This window comes from Aythya ferina, assembly GCF_964211825.1.
Source record: "Aythya ferina genome assembly, chromosome: Z".
NCBI classification, from domain to species: Eukaryota; Metazoa; Chordata; class Aves; order Anseriformes; family Anatidae; genus Aythya; species Aythya ferina.
The window spans coordinates 77548299-77564070 of record NC_140299.1 but is presented as its reverse complement, the minus strand read 5'-3'; the positions used below and the strand labels follow the sequence as shown (position 1 = coordinate 77564070).

Sequence of the window (15772 nt, the reverse complement as noted above, 5' to 3'; positions counted from 1 at the left end):
ACATTAACTATGCCAGTGGTGAATTTTTGTTTAGAAACCATGAGTAAACAGTTCCTCTTAGATCACAAAAAGCCAAATCGCACGGCAAGTTAAATGGGAATCAGATTTTTTTATTATTATTATTTATTTTTATTTGTTTGTTTGTCTGTTTTTTGGTTGGTTGGTTTTGGTTTATTTCTTTAACTAGTGAAAAGAAAAAGGGAGCAGTTTCTGCATGTTAGCTGTTTTTGTAAAGAAGGCACATGGTTAGATTGTTTGGAGTATTGGAGAAAATTGGTTTGTACCACCTAAAGGGATTGATGTTTCAAAATCTGCCAAAAAGGCACTAACCACGAAACATCCATTAAATGTGATCCTTGGTCATGGTAATCCTTGACACTCAATTTGGCATGCTTTGCTTGTACTGAGGGCAGACAGCCTGATTCAGCAGGCAGGCCAGTTAAGCAAACTAAAGGCAGGAAAGAAGGACTTTAGCTGTACTCAAAAGAAAATCAGTTTTCTCAGATACTTATTGGATTCTAGGTGCACCTAGTTGTCATTTTCCTACCTGAATGAATCTGGGACCTAGTTTTCTCAAGGTTTTGCTATGCCTTCTGTGTACTTCTAGAGTAGGTGTATTATTATGAACTCCTTTCTCAGGCAAATTTGCTGTTCATCAGGAGCTTTGCTTGGGAATGGGGAAAAGATTTTGGCTAATAATAAGCTAAATATGACAAATAAACACTGTTTTGTCTTCAGATTCCTTGTCCAAAATGATTACCCAGCTACATTGACTGTAATACAGAAAATCGTTTGAATACAGGCTTTATGTAAAGCATTTGAGTTGGTCTTACTCATTGGCTAAAGATAAGCATGTTCTTGCTATCTTTGCTGGCCTACCATGAGAGTGCACAGCACAGGGTGGGAGTGAACCCTAAAGCAGAAAAAAACATCAGAGACATGACATGGGACAACATAGGTTGTACCCAAGCAGTCCATTCTATACAGTTTTCATGACAGAGAAGACCCACACAAAATGTTTTTTTGAGTATTCTTGGACACTTGGAAATGGCCAGCTCAAAGCTCTAGCTCGGGCAGTTTTTTTATTATGTGGCTGTTTTTGCGAAGGCAAATTAATCTCTCAATTTCTTGTATCAGTTTTCATTACACTAATACTTCTTGCACTTGAACATTTTCATCAACTTAGAAGATTTTAGGTTGTGTTTCTGCAAGTTTTCACTTTAAACAAAATTTAAGCACATGCACTTCTTGTAGGCCTCATGCTGTCCCATTCATTATTTGTAATGAAGTACTGCTAACTTGAGGGCAACTATAGCTTGTATAAGGGCTGCAGTTCAATTTGTTTCACAATAATAAGGTGAAGTGGTGACTGAGTTTTAGGTTCTCTTGAAGGAGAATGACCACTGATTCAGCTTCCCTCCTGAAATCAATAGTACTGAATAATAGATACCAAAAGAATAGCTGGATTCCAGTCAGACATATCTGTACACTCTTCTTCCCACCCAGCAATAAAAAAACTCTCCAAAACATTTATCTAATTCACCTCACCACAAATGCAGCTGGTCTACTTGAGGCTAGCTATCTGCCCAGCTAAATCCCCCCAGTTTCCAACACCAATCAGGAGAAGGTCTGGAAAGCATTAGTGAAATACTGGCTCATCACATCACCCAGATAACATTGAAACAGTCTTTGGGTGATTTGACTTGGTCAGCAAGAGCTGTATTTTTATGTAATGAGAGAAGGTTAACAGAATTTGTGATACCACAAATTGGACTACAGCCTTAGCACAGGCTATAGTACAAATGTAGGAGAAAATTCAAAGAGCAGGTTGGCATTTGAACTCATTGCTCTGGTCCAGTAGTGGTTTTAGTTATCTGGAGAGAAAAAAAAAAATGTTAAAATGTGGATTCCTCTTTTTTCAGTACTCCCCTAGCATGACAATGAGTGTGTGATCCGTTAACAAGTCTCGTCATGAAGACCACAGTGAGTTGGCCCTCTTCAGAGAGTTACTGCAGAAGAAAATTATTCGTCCCAGTGTACAGTTTAACAAAAGGATCTCAAACACAATCAGACCCACATTTTTTTTTCCTGCCATCTCCCCTGTTTTGTCAAGAAAGTGGGTCCCAAACACGATTGAGATAACCATAAAGAGTGGCAAAACAGATCTGCCCAAGATGGAACTGCAATTACCTGTGTATGTACATGCGTGGGTTAATGTATGTATGTGTGTGTGATGCAGAAATACACACATACATATATAGACCTGCAGGACATTGTAAAACATTATCACATGACATCTTAAGTAGAAATGAGAAGTAGGAACTTCTATTCCATCTTTTTTTTTTTTTTTTTTCACGTTTACATTCTAATTTTAAACTTTGCTTTCCCTCTCCCCTCCTGAATTGTTTTATGTTGCATATATCACTGCTCTATAAGTTATTTTTTAAAGTGAACTCAAATGATAAATTCTTCTGATTTTGTAAATGTCTGCCATTATGGATAGGAATAAAACTGCTTATAAGAGCTTTCATTAACTTGTGTTTGATACCAGTTACCCTGTGAATCATAAACTGTACTGTCTCAAGAAATAGAAGAAAGCTCATCTTAATTTTTTTGGAGAAATTTAATAATTTTCACCTAGTTTGGTGATTTTTTTTTTTATACTTTGCCTTTAAAAAAAAGAAGCACTGAAGGTTATATTTCTTCTTTAATGGAAGCCTAATATCTGCAATATCTATTTTAAATGGAAGCCTGAATTTGATACAAGCTTCTCAGTTTATATAGAGTACTATAAGGTTACTGTATGCGAGCTCCAATTGCTATAGAATCTAGCAATAAAGTGTCAGGGCTTCTTCTGCCCTTGGAAATGAATTTTCTATTTAGCATGATCTTCCGTAGGGGTGGTAGCTAGAGGAAATACAGTGGAGTCCTTATTACCAAAACCTGTTCTAACAATTTATGTTTACGTTTCCCCTTTTCAGTAATTCTCAACTGAATCCTAACAATCCGTGGTCCTGATGACGAACAGTATCTCCCAAGCCTATTCAGAACATCAGATCACACTGGTACACGAATTTACCCCCCAAACCTTTCAGTAAGCAGTCAGTTTTGTGAACCAAAATGAGGGAGTAAACTTTTTATGACTACTATGCCTTGTGAGGGTCTTACCTTTCACCATGAACAGAAGAGGCAAAAACATCGAGGCCATTTTATAAGATCAGTGTATTAGACATGAAAGCTGGGGGCAGAATGGAGAAAAGGCATAATGGTCTTTAAGGAAGAGCGTCTGGAAATGGTCCCAAGTCTCCAGGCAAAGCTCTAAAACCAAGATTACTGTAAATATAGTTCCTAGTGACTTCCAGTTCCCCCACGAGAATGAAAGCTTTCAGTTGTGTACTGGTCAAAATGCTGATTAGAAACAAGGGCTGCTCTAAAACTGATGCCATAGATGAAAGCAAAGTCCCCACCTTGGACTTTGCCTATAGAAGAGCCACTTATATAGGAAGAGCAGTTCTGAACAGATTATGTCCATGCAGACTTTTAAGGGGATATTTTTCATGAATTTGTGCTGAACAAGTGTATGTAGAGAGCTCATTGTGATGGTAGATGCACATAACTGGATGCATAAGTAGTACCAGAATCTCTGAACTCATTTTTATTTTTATATATGTAATTTATATATATATGAAAATAAAATCATTTAACGCTTTTTCTCTCTTGTTAGTGCTGTTCAAAGGTGAAACTCTTGGAGGCTTAAAACTATGTTAAAATATCAAAAATTTTGGGAGCATTGCTATATAGTAATAACATCATGAGCTAGAGAGTCATTATATGGTTTTGTAGACTTTATTCCCAGGATTATGGAGATTTAATTCATTTGCTTATCTTTGGAAAACATTTTGTTGCTGTCTCAAAATATGCCAGGAGCCCCTACCATTAATTTGAATTATAAAAACATAAAATGAGATCTAATTTCCTGAGATCCTTCATGGTTGTCACTAATGTCACTGGTTTCCGTGGTTATGTGCCCAGTGCAGCCCAGCGTGTCCCATAAATAGTGCAAAGTCCAGGCATCCTTGCAGCCTTCATCTGACATCTGTATTATCCTTGTTGGTAGCCTCTAAGGAGTATTCTAGGACTGTTTTCTGCCCAGTTTCAGTCACACGATGTCACTGCTCCTGGACTAAGGTAGATGGATATGTCTGGACATCCAGTGCCAAAGCCATTCGTGCACAAGGTAAGTGTGCCCTCGAGTGAGCTTGTGACCGGCTGGGGACATCTGGGCCCTGCTGGGTGCCTCGAGGGGAGCCCCTGGGGCTCCTGCAGGCAAGCAGTGTGTCCAGTGGGCACCGAGAGCTGGCCTGGACAGCATCATTGACATTGCAAGACTGGAGCATCCCGATGTGGCAAAATTAAGCAGAATTAGGGCTTAATATTAATCAGACATTCAATTTATTTATTTTTTTTCCTAAATTTGGCATTAGCTTCAATAGTTTAGTGTACAGGCATCTGTTGAAAATAAGTCTGACCATGAAATTAAACCTATGCATAAAGCAGTACCCTTTAAAGGGAACTGCCAGCACATTGAATATTATTATCAACATACGATATCCCAATTTATCCTAATCTTATATATAAGATATATATCCTTTCGGGCACATATTTCTTTCTTATGCAGTTCTTTTGAATTCTATGCAATTTTTCTTTTTGCCAGCATATCATTGTTTACCCTTTTCATTTCTTTCCCAAACATTTATATTAAATTAAACCTTGTTGCATTGATCCTGCAGCATTAATATCAGCAAATACATTGCTGGTCTCAAAAGGAACAGGATTGGTCCCTGCTTCTTGTAGCCTGTAACTCCGTGCCCTGATATTGCAAGTTACAAAGTATGTCCAGCACTTTTCATACCTACAGAGCCCCACAGATTAGTGGGATAACAAACGTGCAAGCTTGCAAAATTTCAGATTTGGGAGATCTGATTTAATATTCACAACACATCTTATTTTTAGAATTTTAATCAGATATAAAGAAACCTAATCATCTTGCTTTTTGTAGGGAACTCTTGCACTCCTATGCTTGCATACATGGGGAAAGTTATTTACGTGCAAATTGATAAAATCAGGTGATTATGACCATGCATAGGTTCTGAAACGGAACCATTAGAAAACAATTGTACATGCTAAATGCTCAACTTATAAATTACAAATAACCCATTCTTCTTAAAGTTTTCATAGAGCTTTATGCTTGTGCATTTGTTTTCTCTCTTTTGCTTATAAATCCTTGCAGGATTTCATCATATACAGGAGTATTAATATGGAAAGAAAGATTATTTCCAAGCACTGATTTTATATTTCCACTTATGTTTCTAATGCACTAGATATCAATGTGTAATGTATCTGCTGTTTATATCTATCTTTATGCAACAGCATTATTGATAATGGCAGAACCTGTCCAGCTCTGGGAGGAATGTTACTGTAAGTGGTGCCAGCTAGTTTTCCTACACCCTCTTTTTGTAGAGATTTCTCACTTTCATATAGAAATAAATAGATCATGATTCTGCCGATGTGTCTTTCAGGCAAAGTTAAAGGAAGGCTTTTTTAAAAACAAGTGATGAAATCTTAGAATAGCAGAAACAGGGGGATAATGGGTCTCTCTTAACCATCAGAACTCTGGCAAAAATTCTGGCCTTGGCAGATGAAGTTGGGATTCACTTGTGCATTTCACAGTGAAGTTGGTATTGTAGCTGGTATCTCTCACCCACGAGAAAGGTGCATTCGTACACAGTTTTTGTCTCCATGTCTAAGTCTTGCACAGACAAGACTGGGGTTTAGGACAAGGAAGAAGCTGTATGAATCACTGCTAAAGCATGTGGCCTGACGTGCATTAAAGAAATACCTGGTACTTGCATGTATGGACTGCATTGTTTTCTTAATTGTCTGAGCATGAGGAAGAAGTGCAGCTGCACTCAATGCTTGCTGAGTTGGTGCATGCAAAAGACATGGCAACAACAGTGAGCCATGTCTTTGATGTGCCGTGGGCTGCCCAAATATGCCCCAGCTTGCCTTGGGGTGACTGGCATCAACAAGTGACAGCCAAGTCCCCCTGGGAGTCCCCAGACACCAGACCTGCATGTCACCTTGTCAGGGAGAATACCAACCTCCAGACTTACCAACCTGCTCCACTCCTGAATTCCCAAAGCATGAGGTTAAATGTCCCGTGTCCCACCACCAGTCCTCTGGAAACATCTGGCCCGCACTCGCCTTTTAAAATGCAAGGAGAGAGATGTAGGCTAATCATTTATTTTAAATAATTCAACTTGGGAAGAAGTGAATAGAGCCTAACTTCTTTACGGAGAGCAATTCAGAATCACTGCATAAGGGCTGCTTCATGAACTGGCCAAAAATCATTTGAATTTTCCCCTGTTCTGTGGTTAGCAAATGAAATACTACATGTAAAGAGGATTTGGAATTAGATGGGTAATTTAATGAGGGACCAGCTGTTACAATATTCAGTGTTGAACATTTTACTTTCCTAGTTGAAATGAATTTTCAGCTGATAAATGTTGCACTGATTTCTACTTCTCAAATCAGTTAAATATTTTTGACTGTTATCTCCTGTTCTAGTGAGCTCTGATCCTTTGTTGTTGTTGCTAAATATGGACTGAATTCTTCAGGATTTGACTGTATACATTTCCATTTGGAGAATGTAAAATAGGGTTTAACAATACATCTATATACATTTAAAAGGACAGGCAAATTTATTTTTTTTAATTCACTTTTAGTGATGATCTAGTACAGCTTCTGTCCCAAATGTGCTTGGGTTTGGTTGGGCCCTCAGGATGGGAACCCTGGTTAAGCATATCTGCTACATAAAAACCCCCAAACCTCTTTCAACAGTGACAGCTCATTTCTATTCAAACTGATCACGCTATGGAACTAATACAGGATGTTACGATACGCAACAACAATAAAAATTCAGTACGCTCAAATATAAATGAGTTAGATTTAAATTTTAGTTTGTGCAGCTTCCTTTACTTTCCAGACATTATTGGCTCCGTGCTACAAGCTGCTGTTCATGCCAGTTGTTCTACTGAAACTTTGATGAAACCACTCACATACTGTCATTTTTCACCCTAGTCTGTGTGAAATTTGTCTGAGATGTGACGTTATTTTGCAGATCTATAAACTATGGAGAAAAATAAAAAGGATCTGCTGAAATTACCAAAATGTTGTTTCAACACAAAGCACAGAGGGAAAAGTCCGTATCTAAATTACTGATGTGAGTGCATGCATAGAAGTCGTCTGCCAGAGCTGTCATCTTGAAAACAAATTACAGTAACAAATTTAGAGAAGATAAACAGACTGTCTACTCAGCAGTTAAAATTCTGATCCTGCAAACACATTCACATTGGTTTGAAATAAAGCCTACACATGCTTAATTTTAAGCAGATTTAACAATACAAGTAATATCCTTCGGAAGAGTGGGACTGCTAATATGCTAAAACCATGCTTGAGTGTGGACAGTCTAGAAGCTCAAATTAAGTCTTCCCTGAGCAAACATTTTATCTTATTTTACGGATTTTACCAGTGCAGGAACATGTTTGTGTACTGATAGTACTGATATGTGGAACAGATTTGGCTTTCTTCTGTTTCTTATTTTATTACAGCATTGTTCACTACTAAATATTAAATATTTTTGTGAACTTGTCCTTTCATTTTGTTTTCAGTTGTGCAGCCATAATTTCCCTCAATATACAGCTAACAGCTTTGCAATTTTAGTCCAAACTTCTGTTTGGTCACTGTTCTTCATCTAAGCTTAAAATATGTAAGAAAACCTCTTATGTAATGGGAAAACTTGCCATAAAAATAAAAAGGGTTTTCTTTGGGTACTTGTTTTCACATTTAATTAAAAAAAAAATAATGCTTTTCAGTTGTAATTTGAAATGGTCACTTTCTAGCCACTATTTAATATCTCTGTGCAAAAGAAATTGAGAAAACAAATTGCCCCTTCTTCTTCTTCTTCTTTTTTTAATCCATTTGAATTTATCATAAGGAATAGTTGAGGGGCATGATTTTGGGGAAATCAGATAAAAACAAGATTTACCACCTACCCGCTATGAATAATACAGCTGGCCTTTGTGTTGAAAGCTCCTTCCATGTCCCCAGAAGTGGATTGCCTAACATTTGATACATACAGCTCAGTAACAGCCTGATACCCAAAGAGTTGCCCCACTCATATCTTCCGTGCTCAGCATCCCATGGGCAGCCCAGTGGGCCCCTTGACTGGTTGGGGGACTTGGGGTTGGCATTTTGGAGAAGAGCAACCGAGCAGGCAGACAAGCAGGCTTGTGCAGGGTCTGGACAGCACATGGTGTTGGCGTGCAACCTGCTGCAGATCGTCTGGCAGGTAGGCCCGGGGGCTCCCTTAGGATTTTAGTACTGGAACAAGAGTCTTGGTTTTCCTAAGAGAGAATACTGGCAGCTTAGCACCAGTTTTTGGAAGGAAACAGTGCAGAACTGGTTTTGTTTGCTAGATGGCACATTTCCTCAGCAGCTTGGGCCTACTAGGAACCAAGACAATAGGATTTGGAAGTCCAGTTTGTTACAGAGATATGCACAGCTCATCAGAGTAGGAGGGAATCACTACATGGCCAAACCCACATTTGTCCCTGTAGAGCGAGACCATCGGTAGTCCCTTTCGATGCAGAGAACTGTTACCACAGAATCCTGCTCCAAGCCACGAGGAGCTAAATCATCCGCTGGATGAGCAGGATATTTGTAGGCTGTATTTCTGTTGTTTAATCTTCATGTTTTCTCCCCTCTCATTTGGATTTTTCCATTAAATGTACCATGCCAGATGTTTGCACAAAAACAAGAACAATTTGCCCAATAAACATACAGGAAGTTGCTCGCATCTGTAACAAGAGTCCTACTATAGAGCATTTATTTCATTATAGACATTGTGGCTGCGCAAGATCCTGAGAGCTCTTAGCACTAGACATTAGGAAAGTTAACATCTCACAGGCTTATTATGCATTAGACAAGATGATTTCCAGCAATGACATAAAATAGCTTGAAACAGAAGTTGATGTTTGCCATGCAGAGTAGAGGAAAATAAAATCCAAATAGAGCCTATGTAATTGAAGTAGGAGATTACTAAGGCTATAATTTACTAGGAGGATCTGAAAAGTGTGTTAACTGGCAATAAGTTTGCCAGCAGCAAACAGCAACAAAACGGGTGGCGAGGACGCCGTGGTTGCTCTCATGGCTGCCCCGCAGGGTGGATGGATACTTGGTCTGAGCAGGCTGCAGGCAAGGGACTCATGTTATGGGTGGCACAGTGCAAGTGCTCTTCCAGTGGGTGGCAAAGGCCATCCAAACAGAGAACATCCAACAGCTTAGCAGGAAAGATGAGAGGTGTTTGCCACACTGCTGTCTGAAAACAAGATATTCAGAAGCTGGTATAAGCTGTTCCCAGATCTATTCTCATTTTGCTAATTAACTTCCAGTTTTGTTCTCATTTACATTCACATTAAGAGTTAAGGAAGTGAATACAAATTCCTAAATGAGCCCTGAAATACCAGAGATGGAAGGGTGGCATCAGCACAGTGTAAGCTGGAGCTTTCTGCTAGTTGAGAATCAAATAACTTTAAATATTATTATATTTTCAGGACAAAAAAGAACCCATACAAGAAAACATTTTGGTCTTGCAGTGGTTGTTTGAGAAGTGTATACCAACATGCCCTGTATGCTTAAACATAAATTGTGAGGGCATTTTTTTGTGGCAAGTATCCCCTTGCAGAAATGTTGGACTACATCTATTTTGTGCATGTTTGCCTAAAACCACAAAAACAGAACAGTTATTTATGGGTTGCATTACATGCAATTGGAAGACACTTATTTCTGGTGAAGAGAGGAGGAAAATTGGGTAGCTGATGTGTTAACATGTTTATGTGAATTACTTAAAGCATTGGTAAACTGCTGTCAACTTTGTTCACATTACACACGTACTCTGTGTGGGCGACTGCTGACATTATAACCCCAGTGACCCATGCATAGTCTGTAAATTCCTGTAGGTTCTGTGTAGGAAACCTTGTCACCATTGCTCAATGCTGTAAATTCGTGTTCTGAAACAAGAGGTGGCGGGGTCGTGCAGCCGTGTATATTGTATACCACAACAAACAGCACCTGTTCTGTCATCAAAACTTGCTGTTCACGTCCAGTTAAAGCTCTGTTAAGCACGCTTAGTGGTTTCAGAACATAATTCAAGCAGCAGATACACAAGCTGTTAGCAGGAATATTAAATATAATGTGCGATGAGAGAACCAGGCCCAGTCCGTGGCCTGTCAGGCGCGAGCAGGCCACGGGTGGCTGCAGCTGGGCACATCTCGTGAGCCCGAGCAGGCCGCGGGCTGTGCTTGCAAGCTGCAGACAGGGATGTCAGGCCCAGCAGGCAGGGACAGCCTGGCTTTTCCTCCAGTGTCTCTTCTTAAAGTTTCTGCTTTGGTGCCAGGACAGAAACCCAGCCCCGGCACGTGCAGCGATCAGGAAGCGCACTCTCTGCTCTGTGTCCTTGTCCCCAGCTGCCACAGGCTTTACGTGAGGCAGTGTTTTAAGGAGAATTTCATTCTTTGTCTGTTTACTGAGAAAGAAAAATAACCCAACTCTGAATTCTTTTCTATTGGTATTTTATGATGCACATCAAAGGCCTGAAAATATGTATGTGTTCTTTGCTGGTTCCTGACATCAGAAATTCAAATCCTGTCTAGACGGAAAGGCTTTGAGATGATGGGAAAAAGAATGAAAAACTGGCAACACAACCTGAGAAAGTTGAAGGGGATTTTTGGATCATTTCAAACTCTGTCTTAGTGGGTTTTATTGATAGTTTAAATAACTAGTCTAACCTTTTGAATAAAGGCAGTCTTTGTTAGTGACTTTGCACCTTAACCCATTCACATAAAACTGAGTACTTGAAGTAAGTGTTGCTAGCACATCCAAGCCAACCTGTATATAAAGTCTGAATATTTCTAATGCCAAAAATAAATGTTTAAGGTGAATAAATAGAGAACAGGACATAATCACGATTAAAGAGAAGTATTTTCTGGTCACGTACAAACAACTAGGCAGGTGTGTTTTAGACAGAGATGGACTTTCCATATCGTAAGTGAAACTAATATTCCAACTCCAGTCTTTACAAGTAAAAGGAACCTCAGAAATTTTCCAAATAAACACGAATTAAGTTTTCCACTCTAAATACTGATGTAGAAAATACATATAAAACAGGATGCTGCCCCTGACCTAAAACATTAATACTGATAGTATTTGGGGTCTCACAAATTCTGTGTATTTCAACATATCTGTATTCCTCCTTAAGCGAGTGCTTCATCTCCATTACTGACAGTGCAAAGAGCTAATCCATGCCATACCAGAACAGTTCAAAAGCATAGCAACACAAAATTCCCGCAGTATTATAAATACGCAGACGTGTGTGTTATGTTAGGGCAAGTAATCACCCCAGCCACAAACTTCTTTAGACCCTTTGCATGACTTTCCAAAGCATCTTCTTGGATTGTTTCAGAAGGGCAGCAGGCTGTGCTGATGAGAGGTCCAAAAAGCTGCCTGACAATGGTCCCTTTCCAAAGGGTACAGGGTCTTGCATTGAGGGGTCATAACAATTCCAGTTGCAGCCCTTAGGAGCAGTTGTACCATGCGTACATCTTAACCTGAAGCCTTTTTGGTGTCAGAAAACAGACCTGCACCTGAAAGCCGCCCTTCTTTAAAAATCCTTTTTGAAATGTCCAGCTGTTTTCCACAGCTGTTAAGCTGCTGAGAGGTTTGGTGGGATTAGTTCTGTTGTACCAAGATAAAACTCTGTGTACCCTTGTATACACAGAAAGCCTCCCCCCAGGGAGCTGCCGCTGAGAGCCAGTCTAGCACCCAGAATCTCTGGTGTCTGGAGAAGCCTCCATGTCTAAGGACCAAACACAGAAACAAGGTGATAAAATCAAGTTTCTTTGTTTTATCTTAAAAAAGTTCCTGGCAAGACTGGGGAGCTGCAAAGAAATGGATTGGATGGGTCTGTGACCACAAAGCATTATCTGGGTTGGAGCCTCAGACAGTGCTATTGCAGACTGTTTGGTAAGCGTAAATTTATACCTCTATACCATGCTTGTTTCTGTTCCACACTGGCCTGATTCATCCTACCCTCACTTCAGCTGCTTAAAAATTATCAGCCTCAGCAAATTGGGTTTCCTCTCAAAGTTACAGGAGGGGCAGAAGCAGAGATGCCTTCAGAAGATTGTACGATGGCATCCATCACCTTCTCCATTGATATCTCCTGCATGCTTTTAAGAGCATACCATTAGGTGGAATGATTTCAGGGTTTTTATACTTCGCTTCCCGTCCCTGGACAAGGCTCAAATGAGCAGGAATAACAAGCTCCTGAGAATCTGAATCCATGTGGCTTCCAGATGAGTTTCTAAATCCTTCAGTCTCAAACATGAGATTTTTGCCCTATAGTTTGGTATTCTCTCCTTCTGTACTTCTTTTTTTTTTTCTTTTCTTTTTTTTTTAAATATAAACAGGTGTAACTTGAATTAAGTTGTTTGAACATTTCTGGAAGTTTTACCCCTGCCTAGAGATTCTAGCCTTTATTTGTTAAATGGGCTCTCTCATTCTTTGTCTGCACTGATTCATTCATTTAAAGCAACATATGAAGAAACCATTGCATAGATGAATCAACACCAGCAATAGCATATGCTGCTTTTAAATTCAGCTGTGAGGTTGTAACTAAGATATTAATGTATATACTTTCTAGGAATGACTAGGTTCCTTTCCTAAGAGCTTTCAGGAATGAATCTAGAAGCTCCTAATTTAGGATTGTGAAAATTCAGGTAGTAATGGCAGTTTATGGGGATTTTTTGTAAGCTTTCTGTAAATGTATATAATTTCACATGCTGGTTTGGAGATAAGGAAAGTACCCAGTTTCAGATAGGCCAGGTCTTTGAAGACAGCGTTACTGTCTGGGTTAGCAAAGCCCATCTAGGTTCCACCTCAGGCTCGTACCATACACCTACTTTATTCTCACCCAACTCAGTATCTTTCTTCATTAGCCATGCATACCAAATCATAACAATTGTACCAATTCTTGTTGCAAGCTGAGGAAGAGCTGAGGTTTAAAAATACAAATGTTGAGCTTGGCACCTTTTCACCTTCATGAAGTGTCCACATTCTCTCCGCTGGGCCTCCAAAGAGTGGCTCCCTCCAAAGTTGCCGTATAAATTCATCACACAAAAGTAGGTGAAATTTATTTTTTATATTTTAATGAGTCTAACAGCAGCGGTATTAGTATGTTTGCTATATTTTCTGAGTCGTGAGTCATTCAGTGTTGAAAATGATATGCATCTTGTGTAGCTATGAGTAGAAAAATTGAGAAATGCTTTTTATGATATGCTAGTACAATCCCTGCTCTGCTGTTCAATATTTTAAGTGCTGAACTAAACCAAAATGTTATTTTCAAGAATTAGCCCAGCCTCATCCCTGCATGAAAATGGATGTGAATTTCCCGTTACTGCTTCTGGGTCTTCAGTGAATTCTGGACCAAGAGTAAAGCAGTGGCAGTGGGAAAGGTTACTGTGGTAGCCACTTACGGACAACTTTTCAGATGCATACCATTCTGTCTGTCGCCTGATAATCTTCCAATTTTCCCGTGGATCACCATATTCTTGAACATCTTGATGGGTTTTGTCAGCCATGGAGGAGATGTGGACAAGCTTAGCACCCAGAAAGTGTAGAAATGTAGCAAGTGATGAGCTATCTTCTCCAGCAAGCATTTATTTTTAGTGCTTAACTTTCAAGTAACGTTTATATTTTCAGTTATATTTTATCATTCAGTATCTTGAGGTGGTTTGAGCAAAAATATATGAATATATATAATTTACAAGAAATATAGGCTTGTATTGTGCCTTTGTAATTCTCTTCAGCTTCAGTATCTATAAGCTATGAGCGGACAAACCTTTGGGGTATTCTTTACTACATAGTAGCTGATGGCTTCATTAATACTGGCTATTTGAGTCTTCTGGGTCTAATGTTTATGTTTTCCCAGGTGAAAACGCCATAGTGTTCTCCACCAGACATAAGCACAATGACATATCACTGCAATGCATGCCGTCTCTTAGCTTCTCTCTACATGTGCTTGCATGTTGAAAATTTAGAAATGCTGCTGTATAAATTGCTACCTTGTTTATCCAATACAGGTGTTTTTCTGCATCCCTTGTTTGCTTGAAACTCCCATTAACTCGAAAGTTATCATTGGCTTGAAAGGGAGTTGTGGATGCACAAAGGATGCAGGGAGCAACTCTTCGGTAGTTTACAGGCTGCTGTACATTAATGTCTTCTCAGCAAAGAAATGTAGCATTAGCAGTGACTTCCTAGTGAAAACACTGAGCGTGCTTATCACTTAAGATTTTAGGAAAAAGCGTCAGACTGTGTAATTGTATCTCATCTAACTTTGACACCTAACCAGTAACATTTGATGAGGTATGAGCCTCACTTTTAACTACGTTTGATCATGATGTACCAACCAATGCAGAACTGAAAGGTGAACAGCCATGTTTTAGTATCACAGCTACACAAGAAATCACAGTTTTCACGAGGTTCTGTTCTGATTTTTGTTTCCTTATCTCTAAAGCATTTTCACCGCAGAAATATTTTTCCATACAGTTACCTGAGGCTTCCTTTCACCAACCAAAACAGTCCGTAGCCTTCTACACTGTGAAAGGCAAGCTCTGTGGAGAAACATGGGCTTTGTGCTTGCCCAGCAAATTAGCAGAAAATTTCATCCAAGCCATAAAAGCCTTTTATGTTATTCTGTGTTTGTGTAATCAAAGCAATTAGGGATAGGAGCTTCAAGAATAAAGAGGTCTCTCTATCCTCCGTTTTACTCTCTCTCTGTAATTCGTAGGGATTTAAGAGTTATTTTCTCAAGGCTCAGCTGTGCCTCTCTAAACCAGCACAGTCTACGCATCATGTGAGATTCAATTTATGGGGATAACATTTGAACACATAAGATTTACTTTTCATAGCAAGGAGTAATGTATGTCCTTTTGGACATGGACACTTGCAAACAAGTCTGATACCAAGAATAAAAATTCAAGATGGTACCAGTACATCAGACTCTGTACTACAGTGGGTTTTTTAGCTTTTGTCATTTGTATTTTATTTTGCAGGAGAGGAGCTGGGGAATCTCAGATCACATGGGGGATTTTAGAAGTATATCACTCAACAATCATTTTATAAAGTCTAACTTCAAAATGCACTATGATTTATTACAAAAATATATTTTCTTCTGTTTGCCGACATGGTTGTTCCATTTTGTGATAAGTTAAACTAAGCAGTTAATTTGTTGCACTGCCTAGCTGCATGAATTCATCCAGTGTACGTATGTACCTGTGCAGCATTACTTTGGGTTTTGTATTTGAATTTGCAGTATTGATTATTATTTTTGTATTTTACTTTGCCTCTGTTATTGGAATTGTAGTAAACATAATTTATACATATGATTTTACAACTGTTTTGCAACTGAAAAGTCTTCTTTAAATTGTAAAGTTTTATTGATGGATACTCATTAAAATGGTATAAGAATTATATTAACAATTGTTTTGTGTTTTGATGCTCTCTGTACATAAATATATGTCTATTTATCTGTTTAATGGTGCTTGTGTCTTGCAATTTTGGATACATTTTAGAATAAAGTTTCATTTTACAAGAA

The 15772-nt window shown here is 38.9% G+C and overlaps 1 protein-coding gene across 11 annotated transcripts in view; it reads left to right on the top strand.

The window, feature by feature from the left end:
* Positions 1–15772, top strand: part of SSBP2 (single stranded DNA binding protein 2) — a 188625-nt gene extending 172853 nt beyond the window's left edge. For 10 of the 11 annotated variants that reach the window (XM_084505179.1, XM_084505180.1, XM_084505177.1 and 7 more), the window contains one exon: positions 1923–15772. In XM_084505179.1, the coding sequence (XP_084361305.1) occupies positions 1923–1952 (30 nt within the window). In that variant the 3' untranslated portion in view covers positions 1953–15772. The remainder of the gene's footprint in view (positions 1–1922) is intronic. The other variant, XR_014687464.1, reaches the window with a different exon arrangement.